This window comes from Dendrobates tinctorius, unplaced genomic scaffold, assembly GCF_039654945.1.
Source record: "Dendrobates tinctorius isolate UK_male_01 unplaced genomic scaffold, ASM3965494v1 ptg000035l, whole genome shotgun sequence".
Classification (NCBI taxonomy): Eukaryota; Metazoa; Chordata; class Amphibia; order Anura; family Dendrobatidae; genus Dendrobates; species Dendrobates tinctorius.
In genome coordinates, this window is record NW_027361703.1 from 20,500,001 (window position 1) to 20,523,099 (window position 23,099).

General features: G+C 40.0%; 1 protein-coding gene across 19 annotated transcripts in view; it reads left to right on the forward strand.

Annotated features, from left to right (window-relative positions):
* Positions 1-23,099, forward strand: part of FOXP2 (forkhead box P2) — a 461,404-nt gene that overhangs the window by 284,300 nt on the left and 154,005 nt on the right. For all 19 annotated transcript variants that reach the window (XM_073573315.1, XM_073573316.1, XM_073573312.1 and 16 more), the window contains one exon: positions 14,232-14,369. In XM_073573315.1, coding sequence (XP_073429416.1) covers positions 14,232-14,369 — 138 coding nt within the window. The remainder of the gene's footprint in view (positions 1-14,231; positions 14,370-23,099) is intronic.

Consider the following 23,099-nt stretch of genomic DNA (forward strand, 5'->3'; position numbering starts at 1 on the left):
AGATTTTGTGAAGGGGTTGCGTCTTGTGCCCACAAATGCAGAATACTCTTGAGGGTAGCCGCCACCCAAATAGTTGAAACACGTCATTGCTGAGCAGAGAGTCCAAATAGTTGATCCCATGGGAGAATATTAAATAGCGCCCATTCCGGAGATAATGTAAAGCGAATGTTGAAGGTGTTAGTGAGATGATGAAGAAGCATATCCCAAACCTCCTGTATCTTCGGACAGGGACCCAAACTTTTGAGCTGGAAAAATCCTCTCTCCCATCCCCAGACTTCCCCTGGAACTCCGAACATTACAATCGACAACCAGGAGAAGTCCATCTTCAGTGTTTAGCACTAGACAATAACTGTCCCGGTACAAAAACTGAATCTTTAAGTTTGGGTTCACTCATCTCTATATATTACTCATCTAACCTGTCATAACATATGATTTTTGGATGATATATAGTGTAATGTGTGGCTATTAGTTTGTCTTTTTTCTTTATAATAAAACAAAATTACCAGAACTATGGGTTTTGGAGTGGAATGCATTCATAAATATGGAACATGACTTGTGGTCTATGGCAAAACTAGTGAAAAATAGTCATACAAAAGAAAATTAGAAACAAGCTGTAGATGGCAACTCATCGGATTGCTTGCTTTATGGTAGAAAAGGTCCACGAAAAAGAAAATCTGGAATTCAGTGAGTTGCTATTAGCTATGCTGCCCTATTTTTTCTTATATTCCCTATACATAGTTATATTCTACAATAAGCTCCAATTATTACAGCAACATATATTTACATATACAGGGTGGGGCATTTATGTGGATACACCTAAATAAAATGGGAATGGTTGGTGATATCAACTTCCTGTTTGTGGCACATTAGTATATGGGAGGGGGAAAACTTTTCAAGATGGGTGGTGACCATGGCAGCCATTTTGAAGTCAGCCATTTTGGATCCAACTTCATTTTTTTCAATTAGGAGAGGGTCATGTGACACATCAAACTTATTGAGAATTTCACAAGAAAAACAATGGTGTGCTTGGTTTTAATGTAACTTTATTCTTTCATGAGTTATTTACAAGTTTTTCTTTGTTTACAGCCATTGACATATCGCAGAGGTTAACATGTGAGGAGCAGATAGAAATTGTTTTGATGTCTGGTGAACACAGTAGCCGGGTCATTGCAGCAGATTTCAATGCAAGACACCCTACTCAAGAAAACTGTCACCATTCCCATTTTATTTAGATGTATCCATATGAATGGCCCACCCAAAAAAGTTTGCCTCATTACTGAACATAATGTTCTCTGTAAACTGAGGGTCCTGTTCCAATTTTTGTTTCGCCCATTCTGCAAATTCAACTTGCCGATCTGGGTCATAAACCATTCCCATTCTATGTAGGTGTATCCACATAAATGGCCCACCCTGTATTTATATATTGCCAAGAAATTCAGAAACAATATATATATTGCTATATATATATATTTTATATATATATACACACACAGCTCTTGCAAAAATTAAGAGACCACTGCACAGTTTTATAAAAATCAGCTTCTCTACATGTCTGACAGCCATTCCATTCCAGTGTCAGTTAAATTCCAACCAGAGTACACCTCATTCTACTTAATGTGCTTCCGATTTGGTGATCACCTAAACCAAATCTTATTTAACGAAGGAAAGTATAAAAGAAAACCCTGCTGTGATGGTCACAATCCTCTTGCAATAGGACAAGCTCGATGGCAAAACAAGTGCTAGTAATATCCCAAAAGTAATAGCAATGAAAAAATAACTTTTAACCATGCCAAAGAAGTTGAAAAGAAAAGTCTTGATTGAGGAAAAGAAGGGCTCAATTCTGGCTTTACTAGCAGAGGGATGCAGTGAGCATCATGTTGCCTACATTCTTAAAATTTCTAAGATTGCAGTCCATTACAACAAGGGCAAGCAGCAGACATTGGAGACAACAAAGCTGCAGACCGGCAGATGGCGAAAACAACTCTCCACTGACCGGGATGACCATCATCTTATTCGAATGTCACTCAGCAACTGCAGGATGACATGAAGTGACCTACAAAAGAAATGGCAAAAGGCAGCTGGGGTTAATTGCACAGCAAGAAAAGTTCATAACAGGCTCCTAGAGCCAGGGCTCAAGTCATGTAAAGCTAGAAAAAGCCTTTCATCAATGAGAAGCAAAGGAGAGCCAGGCTGAAGTTTGCCAAATACCATAAGGATTGGACCATAGAGGACTGGAGTAAGGTAATCTTCTCTGATGTGTGTAATTTTCTGCTTTGTCCAACACCTGGTTGTCAAAAGGTTAGACGGAGACCTGGAGAGGCGTACAAGCCACAGTGTCTTGCACCCACTGTGAAATTTGGTGGAGGATTGGTAATGATCTGGGGATACTTCAGCAAGACTGGCATTGGGCAGGTTAATCTTTGCGAAGGATGTATGAATCAAGACGCATATAAGGTTATCCTGTAAAAACAGTTGATTCCTTCTGCTCAGGCAATGTTCCCCAACTCTGAGGACTTTTTTTTCAGTAGGACAAAGCACCATGCCACATAGCTAGGGCAATCAATGTGTGGATCAAGGACCATCACATCAAATCCCTGTCATGGCCAGCCAAATCTCCAGACCTGAACCCCATTGAAAACCTCTGGAATGTAATCAATCGGAAGATGGATAGTCACAAGCCATCAAACAAAGAAGAACTTCTTAAATTTTTTTACCAGGAGTGGCGTAAGGTCACCCAAAAGCAGTTTTAAAGACTAGTGGAACGTATGCCAAGATGCATGAACACTTAATAAAAATCATGGTTATTCCACAAAATATTGATTTCTGAACTCTTCCTGAGTTAAAACATTAGTATTGTTGTTTCTAAATGATTATGAACTTGTTTTCTTAGTATTATGTGAGGTGTGCATGCACTGTATTTTTTGTTATTTTGACCATTTCTCCTTTTCTGAAAATAAATACAAAATATAGTGCTTGGAAATTTGAAGACATGAAGTCAGTAGTCTATAGAATAAAAGAGCAATTTACATTTTACTCAAAGATATAACTATAAAGACAAAGCTCAGAAAAACAGAAAATTTTGCAGTGGAGCAGTGGTCTCTTAATTTTTACCATATATATATATATATATATATATATATAGATATACATACAGAGGGGAAAAAAACTTTTAGTCAGCCACCAATTGTGCAAGCTCTCCCACTTACAAAGCCTGTAATTTACGTCATAGGTAGACCACAACTATGAGAGTCAAAATGAGAAAAAAATCCAGAAAATCACCTTGTCTGATTTGGCAAAATTTATTTCTCAAATTATGGTGGAAAATAAGTGTTTGGTCATTAACAAAAGTTCATCTCAATATTTTGTTATGTATCCTTTATTGGCAATGACAGAGGTCAAATGTTTTGTGTAAGTCTTCACAAGTTTGGCACACACTGTTGGTGGTATGTTGGCTCATTCCTCCACGCAGATGTCCTCTAGAGCAGTGATGTTTTGGGCCTGTCGCTGGGCAACATGGACTTTCAAATACCTCCAAAGGCTTTCTATGGGGCTGAGATCTGAAGACTGGCTAGGCCACTCCAGGACCTTCATATGCTTCTTATGAAGTCACTCCTTTGTTGCCCTGGCAGTGGGCTTGGGATCATTACCATGCTGAAAGAACCATCCATGTTTCATCTTCAATGTCCTTGCTGATGGAAAGAGGTTTGCTTCAAAATCTCATGTTACATGGCCCCATTCATTATTTCATGTACACGGATAAGTCAGCCTGGTCCCTTTGCAGAGAAACAGCCCTAAAGCATGATGTTGCCTCCTCCATGCTTCACAGTAGGTATGGTGTTCTTTGGATGCAACTCAGCATTCGGTCTCCTCCAAACATGATGAGTTTTGTTTGTACCAAACAGTTCTACTTTGGTTTCATCAGTCTTCCCAGCCTGGTGCAGGGCTACAATTTTGTTTCTGGTGTCCTTCAGCAGCTCTTTGGTCTTCACCATAGTGGAGTTTGGAGTGTGACTGTTTGAGGTTGTGGACAGGTGTCTTTTATACTGATAACAAGTTCAAACAGTTACCATTACTACAGGTAATTAGTGGAGGACAGAGGAGCCTCTTAAAGAAGAAGTTACAGGTCTGTGAGAGCCAGAAATCTTGCATGTTTTTAGATGACCAAATACTTATTTTCCACCATAATTTGAAAAATAAATCTTGTCAAGTCGGAAAAGGTGATTTTCTGGATTTTTCTTATTTTGACCCTCACAGTTGTGGTCTACCTATGATGTCAATTACAGGTCTCTCTCATCTTTTTAAGTGGGAGAACTTGCACAATTGGTGGCTGACTAAATACTTTTTTCCCCACTGTGTGTGTGTGTATGTGTGTGTATATATATATTTAGCCAATGCTAAGTATTTAAACAGCTAGAATGACATACAAAGGGTTTATGGATGTAGCCAGACACTGCAAATGGCTGACTCTGTCAGTCCCATAAACTTTGAATTGACCAGCACCACAAACGCTTGACTGACAAACTTGTGGTCTGTGGGAATCCCAGCAATCGGATATCTATCTCTTACCCAGTGGGTAGGTGATAAAGTATCTTAAAGATATATTTTTACAACTGAATATCACTTCTATAGGATTACAACTGAAATTATGAATCAAACTGCTTATTATGGGATTACAACAGTCATTTAAAATAAGTCCTTTCTAATGACTGTAATAATGTAAACCACATGCATATGGTATGGCTTTTCATATATATATATAATATTACTTTTGGGTGATATAACACTGATTTTCCCAATAGCAGATATACAGTATCTACATTCATGAGAAAACTAAGCATACCCTCTTTGAGTTTTATAGTTTCATTCATCAGGACACAATAACAAAAAAATCTGGTCATTAGAAGGTCTTAAAATTTGACAAATACAATATTGGATTAAAAACATGTAACAATTTACCATGTCATTATTTATTTAGCAAAAAATTAGGCCAAAAATGCAGAAGCAATGTGTGAAAATGTAAGTACACCTTGGAAATCAATAGTTTGTAAAAGTGAGCAGTAATAACTTAAGTAATCATTTTTGTATAGCTTTTATGAAACTTGCATTATTCTGGAGGGATTTTGGTCGACTCTTGTTTACAACGTCACCTAAGTTCTTCGAGGTTTGGGGTCATTTGTTTATGCATTAGGCTAAGTGCACACGTACCGGAACTCTTGCGGAAATTACCGCGAGAATTCCGGAATTCCAGTCCGCGGGAAAATCGCATTTTAAATTCCTGCGATTTTCCCGCGGAAAAACTAGCAATTTGTAAGTGTAATTAGCTTGCAAAATGCTAGCGTTTTCCAAGCGATCTGAAGCATCGCTTGGAGAACTGATTGACAGGTTGGTCACACTCGTCAAACACAGTGTTTGACGAGTGTGACCAACTTTTTACTACTGAGGCCGCCTATGCGGCATCGGTAGTAAAAGATAGAATGTAAAAAAAAATAAAAAATGGTGTTATTCTTACCTTCCGGCGTCCTGCGCAGCCGTTCCCAGTAATCCTTTGCAAAAATGCCCGCGATGGTGTCTGTTCTCGCGGGATCGCGACGTCTCACGGTAATTCACGCGAATGACCGCGAGACTTCACGATCCCGCGAGAACGGACGTCATCGCGGGCGTTTTCGCAAAGGATTACTGGGAACGGAAGCGTGGAGAGAGGCGGGAAGGCTGCGCGGGACGTCGGAAGGTAAGAATAACAATATTTTTTATTTTAAATTCTATTTTTTACAGGGATATGGTACCCAAAGCCCGGAGGACAGTCTCCTCTCCTCCGGACAGTGGGTACCATCCGCAAATGTTCTGCTTACTTTCCGCATGGTGTGCACAGCCACATGCGGGAAATAAGCGGAACAATGCATTCCTATGGGTGCGGGATCGCAGCGATTCCGCAAATTAATGAGCATGCTGCGGTTTTTACCGCAAAGCGATTCCGCCGCGGTAAAAACCGCAGCATTAGCACAGCATTGCGGAATCCCATAGGAATGCATGGGATGCTTATTTTTCGCGTTTTCGCATCAAAATCGCTCGGTTAAAACTGCCGCGGAAACGCGAAAAAAACGCCACGTGTGAACTCAGCCTTACAGAATATCAGTTGGGTTGTGGTATGGATCCAATGAAATTGATTAAAATTCCGGGTAATTTATTTCTATTATACTTTATAGGGCCAAATTTGAGCGGTCATTCCATCTTGAATTGCTACATAGAGTAGCAGAGTGTGTTAAAATATTCATTTTTATGCTATTTTCTTTCTGTCTACAGGAAGATCATTCCACATGTCTAACATCTTTTGGTAATTTTAGAAGTGTCTGCAAGTGTTTTGAAATCCGAAGTTTTTAACTGTAATTAGTAAAGGTCAAAGCAAATGCGTCCAAACAATCCCATCTATCTCCTTGCTTGTCATGTGAGCAACGCAGTGTTAAATCTAATAAATTAGTGGAATAGATATGTCCAGCACTCTGCTGTGTTCTCTCATCTGACTGGGATATGAACAAACAGTGCTGTAAACAGAGGCTTCATTTTTGGCATTATTGCGCACAACCATTGCTAGGCAACCAATTGTAAGTTGGACTTTTATTGCTGTCTTGTTTTCCAAATATCAGCCATCATCTATAACAAGCTTTTCATGCAGTTTGTAAATGCAGACATGATGATTTAGTGTATGCGGATAAAATGTCTGTATTTAGCACTATGTTGAAAATAAAGTGTAGTTAAATTCTCGCCATAGTAATTCTATTGTACAATACTTGGCTGTCTGGTCTTAAATGGAGTAAAACTACTGTAAAAGTCAATAGTGTAAATACTGCGACCATTAGTCTCTTGGGAAAGCATCATGAATGTGGCCTTCATCTTACAGTAATTCAACTCGACAGTTGCGTTGTTTCCCACTAAATAACCTGTTGCATGAATTCTCTAGGTTATTACAATTGTGTGGATAGCTACTATATGTAGGATTTTCTATTTAAATGTAGGTACAAAATGCATTTTATATGAGAAAAACATGATTTTTTTCATTTTTTTGTATAGGGGAATAATTATTTTCATAACTTTTTTATGATTTAGAAATATTTGTTTTTTTCATAATTTGCCTTCCCCAAGAGATCATTAAAGCTTTCAACTGAGCACTTTTTACTCTTCTTTATTACCCACTGTAACTGGGACATCAATAGAAGCCCTAGTTTCAGGGGAAATCAGTCCCTTTCTTGAAAGGTGTTAGTGGCCAAGCTATGCGGCAGCGCTACTACTTTGCCAATGCAGAGACCTGGCAATGCCAATGTATCTTTTCAATGCATAGTCCTCATTGAGCACTATGCAGCAAGCAAAAAATACAAAAGTGGTAATAAACTACTTCTGCCTTCTCCCATGGGTCCCTGGTTGTCTGACAGTCAGGAACCAGATTGCTCCTGCTAAACTGCAAGATCTTTTAACTCCCCCACCATATTCTTAATGGAGTGGTGTTAAAGCCCTGAGACTAAGTGGCATAAATTTATGGTGCTTGGTCATTATCTTGTTAAAACAGTTTTTTCAAATAAATTCAATAAAGTTATCAAAGTTATCAACATTTCTTGATACGCCGGTATAACAATTCAGTTTGCTATTTGACTATATCATGCTGCACAGAAGGACTTATTATGTTACTTCAAACTTCTGATTCCAGTATTTTTTTTGAGAAGATATAGTAGAAATTGTGTACTTTATTAAATGACCAGAACATACTTAGATTATAAAATACCATTGTCCTTTTATATATACAATAGTCATATAATAGCCATATTTTTATTCTAAAAAATGAAAACAGCATGACCTCCCTATGGTATCTTAAATTTGTGCTGTTGTGATGCTCATTGGCATCATAGCTGCCTAATCCTGATGTTTCTGTGCCATAGAAGTAAAAGTGACAATACATATTAGGCACATTAGGGCTATATTCACACGGTTCGTTTTTGCTGCTTTTTTTATGCAAATTTTACACTGCATTTTACAGTACCAGAAAAGTCTATGAGATTTCAAAAATCTCATGCACACACATTGGTTTATGTTTCCTGACACTGTCACTTCTTTCAGCATTTTTTCAGCTTTTTTTGCAGCGTTTTTTCACCAGTATAAATGAGTAAGTAAAAAATGCAGCAAAAAACCTTAAGGATAGTTGCAACATTTTTGGGGGGGTTCTAAATTTTATCAGCATGCACAAGAGACAATAAAAGAACACGGAAAAAATGCATCAAATATGCAACAAAAAAACACAGCAAAACCTGCTTTTATTTTAGCAGCTTCTAACAGGTTTTGCCTGCAGAAAAAAAACACAGCAAAATGCAACATGTAAAAACCAAGGAGATGGTGGTGAGTTATAGAAGGAGAAAGGAAGATTACTTACCGATCACTATTGCTGGTCAGGAGGTGGAGAGGGTTGAGAGCTACAAATGTTTGGGGGTTCACCTTTACAGCAAACTTGATTGGAGGTGTCATACAGAGAAGGTTCATAAGAAGGGAATGAGCAGACTGTACTTTCTGCGGAAGCTCAGGTCGTTCAATGTGTGCAGTAAAATGCTAGAAGTGTTCTACCAGTCGGTTGTAGCGAGCGCCATCTTTTTTGCTATCATCTGCTGGGGCAGCTTTGTGCGAGTAGCTGACGCTAATAAGCTCAACAAACTTATCAAGAAGGCAAGTGCGGCTGTTGGCCTCCATCTTGACTCTTTTGAGGAGGTAGTGGAAGATAGGATTCAGAAGAAGTGTAGGGCTATAATACACACCCACTATACGGGCTGCTCTTGAATCAGAAGAGCACATTCAGTAGCCGTCTAATCCTACTAAAGTGCAAGAAGGAGAAATTCAGGAAATCGTTTGTGCCTACTGCTATGGGGATGTATAATAATTCACTAAGGATGAAAGATGGCTATGACCTAGGGCTGGCACACTAATGGAAATGATCAGAGATTTGTGTACCTTTGCTTGTTACGTATTGTGGTTAGTCATGTGCAAGATCTGTGTCTGGTAATTACTCTATGTAATGCTGTTCTTAATGTTTTGTTTGTAATGCTGCTGTGATACCATAATTTCCCTCGGGATCAATAAAGTGTATCGTATCGTAAACAAAGCCTAAACATCTGTCTGTTCACCTAACAGATATTCATTCTAAGGCCATGTGCACACATTGAGTATTTGGTGAGTTTTTAACCCCAGTATTTGTAAGCCAAAACCAGGAGTGGGTGAAAAACGCAGAAGTGGTGATGTGTTTCTATTTTGCTTTTCCTCTGACCGTTCCACTGGTTTTGGCTTACGAATACTGGGGTAAAGAACTCACCAAATACTCAATGTGTGGATGTGGCCTAACATTTCATACACATGCGCTCTTGGCTCAGCCAGCATCCAACATATAAGATCCTTCTCAACTCAAATTATTCTTTCATGCAAACTAGATGGTTTGTGGATTCTGTTCAAAATTAGCAGGTTCAGCCATGTGTATGAGATCCATGTATTTCCAAATACATAGGCCAAATCTTTTTTGTTCAACTTCTGCCATCAGGGGCAAGTCACAACACTCTCATGCACTCACAATGGATGGTTACCTGATCACACTGAAATCAGCCAGTTTTACTGATGTTTAACTACTCTGTATGGCTACCTTTTTATAGACACTAAAAGCTTTGGATTAAAGGGTTACATAGCTGAAAGACGTATACACTTTAAGTTACTAACATTTTTTGTTTCTGCTGTATGTTTTGATGCTTTGTCTAATTATAAACATTGAGTAAGTTGAATAATCTTTAAATATATGTTTACATCTGTAGAAATAATATAAATATTAATCTATGTGAAAATGGGAAAAAATTCAGCTTTTGACATGTTCCTCTACTGGAATCTTACGAGAGGTCTCATGGCAAACAAATAGTTGACTTTTACTAAATTTTAAAATGGATGTAATGATTTCCTGCAATGATTAAATTCTAAAATGTGCTGTTTTTACCTCTTTTAATGGTTAGATAGAAAACTAATTGGAAATACATGCTGTAGTTATCTTATTTGCTAGCTGCACAGTGCCTACATAACAAGCAAGCTTAAATCTTGTAGACCTTTCCAGTGCTCCTCCCATTGCATAGCAAGACAGAATTTGATAAGTCTTCAATTTCATGTACAAGGGTTGTATGGAATTTAAAATTATTAAAGGGGTAGTCCCATCTCCAAGATCCTATCTCAATATGTAGAAGGTGTAATAATAATAATGTTAGCAAATACCTCCAATTAGAAAAGTAATATAGTTTTTCTGATTCGCTATGTCACTTTCCACATGTACAGGCATTGCAGTACCTTGGCTGTCCATGGTTATGACCACTTACAACTAGATAACTGTCACTATTAGTTGATGTAACCATGGATACCTAAGGTCCTGCAATTCCTGCACATGAGGAAAGTGATATAGCGAATCAGAAAAACTATATTACCTTTCTAATTTTAGGCATTTGCTAAAATTATTACTATTACACCTACTAAGTTTTGGGATAGGGTTTTGGAGATGGGAATACCCCTTTAACTTTTAAAAACAGTACCCCACCTGTGTACGGGTGTGCTTGGTATTGTATACCAGCTCCATTCAGCTAAAAGAAATACATAGAACATAAAACTAAAGGGCTGGACCACACTACATGTTTCCCCTCTCTATCAGTTTAATTACATTTGACCTTTATTGTATTAGATAAATACAACTATACATTTATTGACAGATAATAAAAAAATACTAACAAAAAAAGCCAAGAAACCAAAGTTAAAAGGGTAACAAGCTGTATTAAGGTAATCAGAATATAGTAATATGTTTAAAAACAGAAAAACACCTCAGATAGAACCTTGGTTGGGTGGACCTGGAGAATGGATACTGATCACGTAGTTGTAGTAGATGCTATTATATTAATCATTTATTAGTGTAGTACTGTACTACATATGTAAGCACATGTGGAAAACCGCTATAATACCAATATGATCTTAGTATATTTTGTATCACTTAAGGTATGTATATTATTAAGATAATAAACTCCTATTGTCTTACACATTGTATTATACATGTGATCTCTTGTTGGTTTATCCAAAGATGAGACACAATAAATGGACATAACATCAAACACTATAAGAGTAATCAGAAAACAGGTGAATTCCAGCAGGATCCACAGGAAATCTTGATCACTTAAAAAATAACTTTTATTGATTATCATAAAATTATGAACAAATATGATGTTCAGTGCAAAAATAGCACTAGCAGCACAACACATAGAGCAGCATAATCCAACATGTTTCGACTCTAGGTCTTAATCATGATACCATGATTAAGACCTACTGTAGAGTCGAAACGCATTGGATTATGCTGCTATATGTGTTGTGCTGCTAGTGCTATTTTTGCATTGAACATCATATTTGTTCATAATTTTATGATAATCAATAAAGTTATTTTTTAAGTAATCAGGATTTCCTGTGGATCCTGCTGGAATTCACCTGTTTTCTGATTATCTCTTCCGAGGCTGCTCAGCCCAGTCCGTGCAGGATCAGGCACTTGGAACTACAGCAAATATGAGTGAGCTGATAAACTTTTTCTTTTTTCTACTATAACAGTAATATAATACAAATCATATCCAGTGAAGTGTCAGTATTGCCATAGAGTCGTTTAAAAATTACATGATACAATATACAACACAACTAGCTCTACCTTAGGGAGTCAAGTTATCCAGGCACCCACCACACCCAATGCGCATTTTCTGTTTTTAAACATATTTCTATATTCTGATTACCTTCATAAAGCTTGTTAGCCTTTTAACTTTAGTTTCTTGGCATTATTGCATTAGATTATAACATTCATATAATGAGGTAATACAGTGGGTGCGGAAAGTATTCAGACTTCTTTAAATTTTTCACTCTTTGTTTCATTGCAGCAATTTGGTAAATTCAAAAAAGTTCATTTTTTTTCTCAATATACACACTGCAACCCATCTTGACTGAAAAAAACAGAAATGTAGAAATTTTTTTAAATTTATTAAAAAAGACTGAAATATCACATGGTCATAAGTATTCAGACCCTTTGCTCAGTATGGAGTATAAGCACCCTTTGAGCTAGTACAGCCTTAAGTCTTCTTGGGAATGATGCAACAAGTTTTTCACACATGGCTTTGGGAACCCTCTGCCATTCTTCCCTGCAGATCCTCTCCAGTTCCATCATTTTGGATGGTGAACGTTGGTTGACAGCAATTTTCAGGTCTCTCCAGAGATGCTCAATTGGGTTTTGGTCAGGCTTCTGGCTGGGCCAGTCAAGAATGGTCACAAAGTTGTTCTGAAGCTACTCATTTGTTATTTTAGCTGTGTGCTTACGGTCATTGTTTTGTTGGAAGGTGAACCCTCGGCCAAGTCTGAGGTCCAGAGCACCCTGGAAGAGGTTTTCATCCAGGATATCTCTGTACTTGGCCGCATTCATGTTTCCTTCAATTGCAACCAGTCATCCTGTCCCTGAAGCTGAAAAACATCCCCATAGCATGATGCTGCCACCACCATGTTTCACTGTTGGGATTGTATTGGGCAGGTGATGAGCAGTGCCTGGTTTTCTCCACACATACCGCTTAGAATTATCACCAAAAAGTTCTATCTTCACTCATCAGACCAGAGAATCTCATTTCCCATAGTCTTGGAGTCCTTCATGTGTTTTTTAGCAAACTCTATGTGGGCTTTCATATGTCTGGCTTTGAGGAGAGGCTTCTGTCGAGCCACTCTGCCATAAAGGCCCAAGTGTTGGAGGGCTGCAGTGATAGTTGACTTTGTGGAACTTTCTCCCATCTCCCTACTGCATCTGTGGAGCTCAGCCACAATGATCTTGGGGTTCTTCTTTACCACTCTCACCAAGGGTCTTCTCCCACGATTGCTCAGTTTGGCTGGACAGCTAGGTCTAGGAAGACTCTTAGGAACCTTGAGAACTGCAGAAATTCTTTTGTAACCTTGGCCAAATCTGTGCCTTGCCACAATTCTGTCTCTGAGCTCTTTGGCCAGTTCCTTTAATGTCATGATTCTCATTTGGTCTGACATGCACTGTAATCTGCGACATATTATATAGCTTATATAGACAGGTGTGTGCCTTCACAAATCAAGTCCTATCCGTTTAATTAAACACAGCTAGACACCAATGAAAGAGTAGAATCATCTCAGGGAGGATCACAAGGAAATGGACATTAAGTGGCTTAAATATCAGTGTCTGAGAAAAGGGTCTGAATACTTATGACCATGTGATATTTTAGTTTTTCTTTTTTAATACATTTGCAAAATGTCTACATTTGATTTTTAGTCAAGTTGGGGTGCAGAGTGTACATTAATGAGAAAAAAATGAACTGTTTTGAATTTACCAAATGGCTGCAATGAAACAAAGAGTGAAAAATTTAAAGGGGTCTAAATACTTTCCTTACCCACTGTAGTGAAGATAATTCTTATTTGTCATTATTTAGTTAATTAGTACTTGTTGAGTAGCAGTTGCTTATTTTCTTGTATTGGAGATAACACCCTGAGGTACTATGAATTGATATTAAGACAAATATTAAATATATAAACTAAAACATGCAGTACATGTCCCCGCAACATGTTTCACTGATACATCAGCGTCATCAGGGGATGGCACATTAGGGTGAATCAAACAGCAATACCAATGTCACCATTACAGTGAACATCACTGCTGCAGCCAATCACTTTGATTGGATGCAGCAGTGATGTGCCTTGCAGTCATAATGTGAATTCACAGAGACTGGAACAGTGGAGGAGCGCCAACAGTAGAATTGGGAAGGGTGAGTGCTATTTGTGCTTGCAAAAACTTTTTCAAAATTATTTTAAATAAATTACAAAGTGAAAACCCATTTAATGCGAATTACAATAAGACAGTAAGAATGAACATCACAGATCTCTATACTGGAGCAAAATATAAATGATAGTCTGTTGCATATTTAAACTGCTTTCCCCAGGATGGTAGTCTTGCATTTGCATGTAGTAGTAGTTGAGACTTCTGTGTCGTCTCTACATCCTTCTTGATGCTATTTTAGACATAAACATCTCAGTTTCACATTACATGAGTCAAGTCTGTAACAGAATAGCATAGAATCAATATGAATTGGGTCTATACATCCATAAGCAATCACTGAATTTAAAGTGAGCCTGTCAGTAATGTTTTCTTGTCTTTATGGCAGGTTCCTGTTTCAGTGGCCATGATGACTCCCCAGGTGATCACCCCTCAGCAGATGCAACAGATCCTTCAACAGCAAGTTCTATCTCCACAGCAGCTCCAAGCCCTCCTCCAGCAGCAACAAGCCGTTATGTTACAACAGGTAATGTTGGTTACCTTCCTTTAACAGTTAATTTTTCCCGAGTGCTTGAATGTTAGGATTGCATAAACCTTCTGTCATGTTTATCTCGTCTTCACCTTTTATAGCAGTGTATATCACTCCCAGAAAAATAATGTGCTGTCAGGTGATTGTTTACATTGTCATCTGAAACAGAACATTACATTTCTAGACTTGTCAAAGCACAAGAAGTGTCAACGAGAAATGCAGGAGATTGTTGTTTTTATCATATATAACACGTTACCACTTGTTTTAGTCATAATAGGACTATGGTAGTAGCAAAATTTTCCAACATTTATTTTATGTGGAAAAGAAATAGATCTGCTTTCTATGATAAATAATATGTAGCATATTGAGGTTTATGAGGAGTGAATTCAAAGCAATAAAAAGTCAAATGGTTGAACCACAAGTCAGTAGATTTTTTTTATAATGAGTTTGTAAAGCAAGTGAGAATTCAATATATTTTGCTGCCACTATTAAATTATACAATTATATCACATAGCAATTAAAAAAGGGATAGGTAGGCAAATCATACTGGCCTGCATTCCCTTTTGTCATATAGTAAGATGCATATACCACTAATGTGCACTTTTCAGTGCAGACATTTGTTAGGAATATTATTTTTAAAAAAGGGTGAATCATTGAAGTAGTTCTATTGTCCACTAGTTTAGACGTTCATGTAGTAACACTAACTAAAAAGTATATACAGTTGTGGCCAAAAGTATTGACACCCCTGCAATTCTGTCAGATAATACTCAGTTTCTTCCTGAAAATGATTGCAAACACAAATTCTTTGGTATTATTATCTTCATTTAATTTGTCTTAAATGAAAAAAACACAAAAAGAATTGTCCTAAAGCCAAATTGGATATAATTCCACACCAAACATAAAAAAGAGGGTGGACAAAAGTATTGGCGCTGTTCGAAAAATCATGTGATGCTTCTCTAATTTGTGCAATTAACAGCACCTGTAGCTTACCTGTGGCACCTAACAGGTGTTGGCAATAACTAAATCACACTTGCAGCCAGTTGACATGGATTAAAGTTGACTCAACCTCTGTCCTGTGTCCTTGTGTGTACCACATTGAGCATGGAGAAAAGAAAGAAGACCAAAGAACTCTCTGAGGACTTGAGAAACCAAATTGTGAGGAAGCATGAGCAATCTCAAGGCTACAAGTCCATCTCCAAAGACCTGAATATTCCTGTGTCTACCGTGCGCAGTGTCATCAAGAAGTTTAAAGCCCATGGCACTGTGGCTAACCTCCCTAGATGTGTACGGAAAAGAAAAATTGACAAGCGATTTCAACACAAGATTGTGCAGATGTTGGATAAAGAACCTCGACTAACATCCAAACAAGTTCAAGCTGCCCTGCAGTCCGAGAGTACAACAGTGTCAATCCGTACCATCCGTCGGCATCTGAATGAAAAGGGACTGTATGGTAGGAGACCCAGGAAGACCCCACTTCTTACCCCGAGACATAAAAAAGCCAGGCTGGAGTTTGCCAAAACTTACCTGAAAAAGCCTAAAACGTTTTGGAAGAATGTTCTCTGGTCAGATGAGACAAAAGTAGAGCTTTTTGGCAAAAGGCATCAACATAGAGTTTACAGGAGGAAAAAAGAGGCATTCAAAGAAAAGAACACGGTCCCTACAGTCAAACATGGCGGAGGTTCCCTGATGTTTTGGGGTTGCTTTGCTGCCTCTGGCACTGGACTGCTTGACCGTGTTCATGGCATTATGAAGTCTGAAGACTACCAACAAATTTTGCAGGATAATGTAGGGCCCAGTGTGAGAAAGCTGGGTCTCCCTCAGAGGTCATGGGTCTTCCAGCAGGACAGGACCCAAAACACACTTCAAAAAGCACTAAAAAATGGTTTGAGAGAAAGCACTGGAGACTTCTAAGGTGGCCAGCAATGAGTCCAGACCTGAATCCCATAGAACACCTGTGGAGAGATCTAAAAATGGCAGTTTGGAGAAGGCACCCTTCAAATATCAGGGACCTGGAGCAGTTTGCCAAAGAAGAATGGTCTAAAGTTCCAGCAGAGCATTGTAAGAAACTCATTGATGGTTACCGGAAGCAGTTGGTTGCAGTTATTTTGGCTAAAGGTTGTGCAACAAAGCATTAGGCTGAGTGTGCCAATACTTTTGTCTGGCCCATTTTTGGAGTTTTGTGTGAAATGATCAATGTTTTGCTTTTTGCTTCTTTCTCTTTTGTGTTTGTTTAATTTAAGACAAATTAAATGAAGATAATAATACCAAAGAATTTGTGTTTGCAATCATTTTCAGGAAGAAACTGAGTATTTCTGACAGAATTGCAGGGGTGTCAATACTTTTGGCCACAACTGTATATGTCAGAAAATGAAGGATTAAACATAAAATTATTTGATAAAGCAGGATATATTTAATAAAATCACCATTAAAACAAAAGCAGGAACATCAACAGCAACAAACGTTTAAACATAATATCCATGTGATATAAATATTGACGATTAGGGGAGTTGGACAACCTTTTTCAGTTTTGTTTGATCCCTAGGCATGAGCTCATTATGGTTATTTCTACTATTAAAAGCAAGAAACATACCTAATTCTGTGGTTTATAAACCGGGAAACTCCTTTTCTGAAGACATCATGTCTTGTTAACCTGCAAAGAAATATTTTTTCCACTCTCTAAAAGCTAATTGGAGATAAACCATTTTATCCAACTGCAAAACAATAATAACAAGCCAGTGTATATAAAATAAGCTTAATGCCGGGCGAGACAAGCATATGAAAATTTGTCCGTTTTTCATCAGGAAAACTCAGATGATTTTCATCTGTATTGTCATCCATTTGTCATCCATGTGTCATCCATTTGTCTATATTTTAATTCTCTGTGACATGTATGTGGTATTCATGTAACATGCATATTTATTATATTTTTCGGACTATAAGGCGCACCGGACCATAAGACACACCTAGGTTTTAGAGCAGGCTTGGACTGGCCCTCAGGGTAACTGGGGAATCTCCCGGTGGGCTCCTGTGTAGATCTGGGCCCCCAATCCCATCATATGGGCAGTACTTGGAATAATTCACTTGATTCACTCTGTACAGAAAATAAGCAGAATCTCATCATTCATTAACCACTACTACTACTCAGTTTATTATTATATAGAGATAGAGGTAAATTTGTGAACAAGAGTAATGTAATATTTGTATGCAGGTGAAAAGTGAGCCCCCCCAAAGTAAATGTTACTGGTGGGCCCTTGTCAACCCAGTCTGACACTGCTTTAGAGTAGGAAATTAGTAAAAAAAATTGAAGCCAAAAATTTAATAAATTCTGTACTTAATATTCCCCATTCTGATACACCTGGCCCCCTCATTCCCATCCTGATACACGTGGCCCCCTCATCCCTATCCTGGTATGCATGGCCCCCCTCATCCCTATCCTGGTATGCATGCCCCCTCATCCCTATCCTGGCAGGAATGATCACCCTCATTCCTATACTACTATGCATGACCCCATCCCCTATACTGGTATGCATGGCACCATCCCTATACTGGTATGCAGGGTCCCCCCATCTCGTCCTAGTATGCATGGTCCCATCCCTATACTGGCATGCAGGCCCCCCCATCTTTTACTAGTATGCATGGCCCCATCTCTATCCTGGTATGCATGGCCCTATCCCATTCCCTGGTATGCATGGTCCCATCCCTATATTGGTATGCAAGGCCCCCCATCTCATCCTAGTGTGTATGGACCCCATCCTTATCCTGGTATGCAGTGCCCCATCTCGTCTTACTATGCAGGGCCCTCATCTCATCCTAGTATGCATAGCTCCATCCCTATATTGGTATGCCTGGCCCCATACCTGTCCTTGTATGCATGACCCCATCCTTATCCTGTTGTGCAGTGCCCTCATCTCGTAGTAGTATGCATGGCCGTCATCCTCATCCTGGTATGCAGGGCCCCCATCTTGTTTTGGTATGCCGAGCCCCCATCTTGTCATAGTTTGCAGGGCCCCATCCCTATTCTGGTATGTTTGGCTCCATCCCGGTCCTAGTATGCATGGCCTCATCAGAAAACATAAAGAAAAAAACATTACACTTATCCAGTGCTTCCTCTCGGCGTTCTGCTCTGGTGCCAGCAACTGCTTTATGCTTGTAAGCAGCACATAGCAGGGACATCATACGCTGCTCACAAGCAGAGCACAGCTGCCAGAATATTCCTTTCTCTTAAGTAGCAGCACACATGACCGCCGGCAGCAGCAGGAAGCCAGTGGCTGACACTGCACGCTACTGAAGAGCAGTGAATACTCGCTGCTCTGTGCGAGCAAGTCCCGGTGAGCATTCCGGCAGCTGTGCTCTGCTTGTGAGCAGTGCATGATGTCCCTGCCATGCGCTGCTTATAAGCATAAAGCAGTTGCAGGCACTGGAGCAGGACGCTGCGAGGGAGTGCCGGGTAGGTAAGTGTAATGGTTTTTCTTTTTTTTTTTTTGTCTTTTGATGGGGCCATACATTCCAAGATGGGGTTGGGGGTCAATTATAAGGATGGGGCCATGCTTATCAGGACAAGGATTGGGAGCCAATCATACCAAGATGCAATGAATGTGAAATGAATATTGCCCTCCTTGCCAGTGAGCGTGGAATGCAGTGAATATTCATTTCTCTTTAGCAGTGGGAGCAAGAGTTCGTCACAGCCATCAGCTCCAACATCCTGTGACCCAATGCTCTGCTGATGCTACGCCCCCACCTCCCCACCACAGCTAGAGCCAGTACATCAGGACTATAAGACACACCCCCCATTTTCCTCCATGTCTTATAGTCTGAAAAATATGGTATGTAAACATTTTTAAAATATAAATGAACGAATAAAGTTTCCTAAGTTAGTTATGGCATCCAAACCAAATACTACACTGATCCATATGGGATCTGATGATTTTTTGCTCCCTCATAGACTTCAATATGCGACTGTCATCCGATATATGACAGAGTGCATGCTGCAATTTTTTCACTTAACACACATAAGGCCCCGTCTCACATAACGAGATTGTTAGCGAGATTGCTGAAATGTCACAGGTTTTGTGACACAACAGCGACCTCGCCAGGGATCTCGCTATGTGTGACACATAGCGGCGACCGGCCCCCCCGGTGGAAATCGCTGATCATGCTCGAATGTCCTAGGTCATTTTTTGATCATTGCTGTCCCACTGGCCAGCATGCATCGCTGTGTTTGACGCCGACGAGCGACCTCGTTGGCGAGGCAGAACTCAGGGACGCAGGCGTGAGTCATCAGAATAGCTGCTGTGTGACAAGGTCTCAATGATCGCCAAGGTCGTTATATGGATCGCCATATTGTTGCTGCATCATTGAATAGATCTGCTTGTTTGACAGACTACTAGCGACTATGTAGCGACGCACCAGTGATCCTTACCAAGTCGTATCGTTGTCGGGATCGCTGGAGCGTTGCTATGTGTAACGGGACCCTTAGTCCATGTGAAAAAGATGTTATCTGACAGCTCTATTGCTGTACATTGGTCATTGTTCTGTCTGAATTTTACTCAAACTGAACACAGTGGTATAATAAGATCATCTGATTAAACCTGTAAGAAAGTCTGTCATGTCCAAAGGTAATATTTACTTGTAGACATAAGGTTATTCTACAGGTAAATAGTGTTAAAATCATGTTAGACACACTTACTGGAAAAACAGCTAAAGGAAGAAAATGAACTTATATATTCTCTGCAGCCACTTGCTTTCAGTCATAAGGATCGTGCAGGGAGCACTGACAGTCATGGCTCACTATTCTGTGAGTGTGCTGTAATCCCTCCCCATCACTTTGATTGATAGCCTGCAGCTCTACACTATGTTTTGTGAAGCCGTCTGTCAATTAAAGAGTTGAGGAGTGATTACAGTATGCTCACTATGTAGTGAGAAGGGACTTTAACATCACCCTCACTACTGCTACTAGATGTGAGCAATCAGCTGTGGCTGCTGAATTTAATTTAATTTTATCATGTAGTTGCTGCTCTTACATGGCAGCTTAACATGATTTTAAAGCTACAGTGAGGAAAAAAAGTATTTAGTCAGCCATCAATTGTGCAAGTTCTCCCACTTAAAAAGATGAGAGAAGCCTATAATTGACATCTTAGGTAGACCACAACTGAGAGTAAAAATGAGAAAACAATTCCAGAAAATCACCTTGTCTGAATTGACAAGATTTATTTTTCAAATTATAGTGGAAAATAAGTATTTGGCCATTAACAAAAATTCATCTCAATATTTTGCTATATATCCTTTGTTGGCAATGACCGAGGTCAAACGTTTTCTTTAAGTCTTCACAAAGCTGGCACACACTGTTGGTGGTATGTTGGCCCATTCCTCCATGCAGATCTCCTCTAGAGCAGTGATGTTTTGGGCCTGTATGGCACCCCAGGAGTCCGGTTACCTCAGTGGCTTTGCCTCCCTCAGTGAGAGTAATGTCATGCCTGGAAGCAAGGAGGGGTCCCCTTACCAGGGGTCAGTAGGAGAGAAGTCGAGCAGAACCTGGGGAGTGGAGCTATGATTAAACTCGCCCCAAGCTGAGCGCTAGGAACCGGATACCGGAGTCCATGGTTGTGTGGGTACTGAAGTCCTGGCAGCTAAATCCGGAGGGCAGGGGACTGCAGATCTCCTGGCCCGATCTAATACCCAGTGACACAGCAGCATACCAGAGCCTGGAGCTGACACAAAGGAGCGGCATCTGTGATAGGCTCGAGCTGCCTGCCATGCGGGCAACGGTTTGTTTTTAAAAATAGGGAGAGACAGTTAGCAGCAGGAGGGTGAGCTGTTAGGCAGCAAGGAAAAAGGGATAACAGCGCAGAAGGAATGCTTCCGTACCTACTTGGCCAGGCGTATCCAAAATTGCTTCCAGGCTGCCTGGCTCTCCATTACAATGTTACCAGTGCCCCAGTCTGTACTAACAACCATCAAGTAAAGGAAAAGAAAACTACAGCCCTTGTGTCCTGCAGTGATCTCTTGTGCCAAGAGTACTGCAACACAAGGTACACGAAGCCTGACATAAACAGAATCGGTAACCCTGGGGCCCAACTCCACCTGTGGCAAGCAGAACCATCCCAGCTGCATCACGATCAGCCCCAGTGGTCTTCTTTAGCAGCGTCGGCCATCCGTTGCAGGACACCACAGGTGGCATCACGTTAAATCCCATATACATATTCCCCTTTTTAAGGCACAGCCAGGGCCCCGTAGTCAGGTCACAATCCCGTGACTTTACCAAAGAACTGTCCAACACAGTTCTGAGTACCCTACGGCCCTGGTTGGCGTGTCACCTGTTGCTGGGCAGCATGGACTTTCAAATCCCTTCAAAGGTTTTCTATGGGGTTGAGATCTGGAGACTGGCTGGGCCACTCCAGGACCTTCATTTGCTTCTTACGAAGCATATCCTTCATTGCCCTGGTGGTGTGCTTGGGATCATTATCATGCTGAAAGACCCATCCATGTTTCATCTTCAGTGCCCTTGCTGATGGAAGGGGGTTTGCACTCAAAATCTCACGATACGTGGCCCCATCCATTCTTTCATGTACACTGATCAGTCGTCCTTGACCCTTTGTAGAGAAACAGCCCCAAAGCATGATTTTGCCACCTCCATGTTTCACAGTAGGTATGATGTTCTTTGGATGCAACTCAGCATTCTGTCTCCTCCAAACACGACGAGTTTTGTTTCTACCAAACAGTTCTACTTTGGTTTCATCAGACCATATGACATTCTCCCAATACTCTTCTGGATAATTCAAATGCTCTCTAGCAAACTTCACATGGACCCGGACATGTACTGGCTTAAGCAGAGGGACACATCTGACACTGCAGGATCTGAGTCCCTGGCGGCATAGTGTGTTACTGATGGTAGCCTTTGTTACAGTGGTCCCAGCTCTATGCAGGTCATTAACAAGGTTCCCCTGTGTCATTATGGGATTTTTGCTCACCGTTCTTGTGATCATTTTGGCCCTACGGTGTGAGATCTTGCATTAAGCCCCAGATCGATAGAGATTATCAGTAATCTTGTATGTCTTCCATTTTCTTATTATTGGTCCCACAGTTGATTTCATCACACCAAGCTGCTTGCCTATTGCAGATTCAGTCTTCCCAGCCTGGTGCAGGGCTACAATTTTGTTTCTGGTGTCCTTCGACAGCTCTTTGGTCTTCACCATAGTGGAGATTGGAGTGTGACTGTTTGAGGATGTGGACAGGTGTCTTTTATACTGATAACAAGTTCAAACAGGTGCCATTGCTACAGGCAATGAGTGGAGGACAGAGGAGTCTCTTAAATAAGTAGTTACAGGTCTGTGAGAGACAGAAATCTTGCATGTTTTTAGGTGACCAAATACTTTCCACCATAATTTGAAAAATAAATCTTGACAAATCAGACAAGGTGATTTTCTGGATTTATTTTCTCATTTTGACTCTCATAGTTGTGGTCTACCTATGATGTCAATTACAGGCCTCTCTCATCTTTTTAAGTGGGAGAACTTGCGCAATTGGTGCCTGACTAAATACTTTTCCCCCCACTGTTTTTTACCTCCAGATTGAAACTAAATTCATGAGAATAACGTTTTTGGACATGACAAGTTTCTTTTAATATGCTTGTCTTTATTTGGCTTCTGTAACATATACTGAGGCTCTGTCCACACTAGCATTATGGCTTTTGCTCAGAACTGACTTTTGTGAGTTTGTAATATCCTGTTT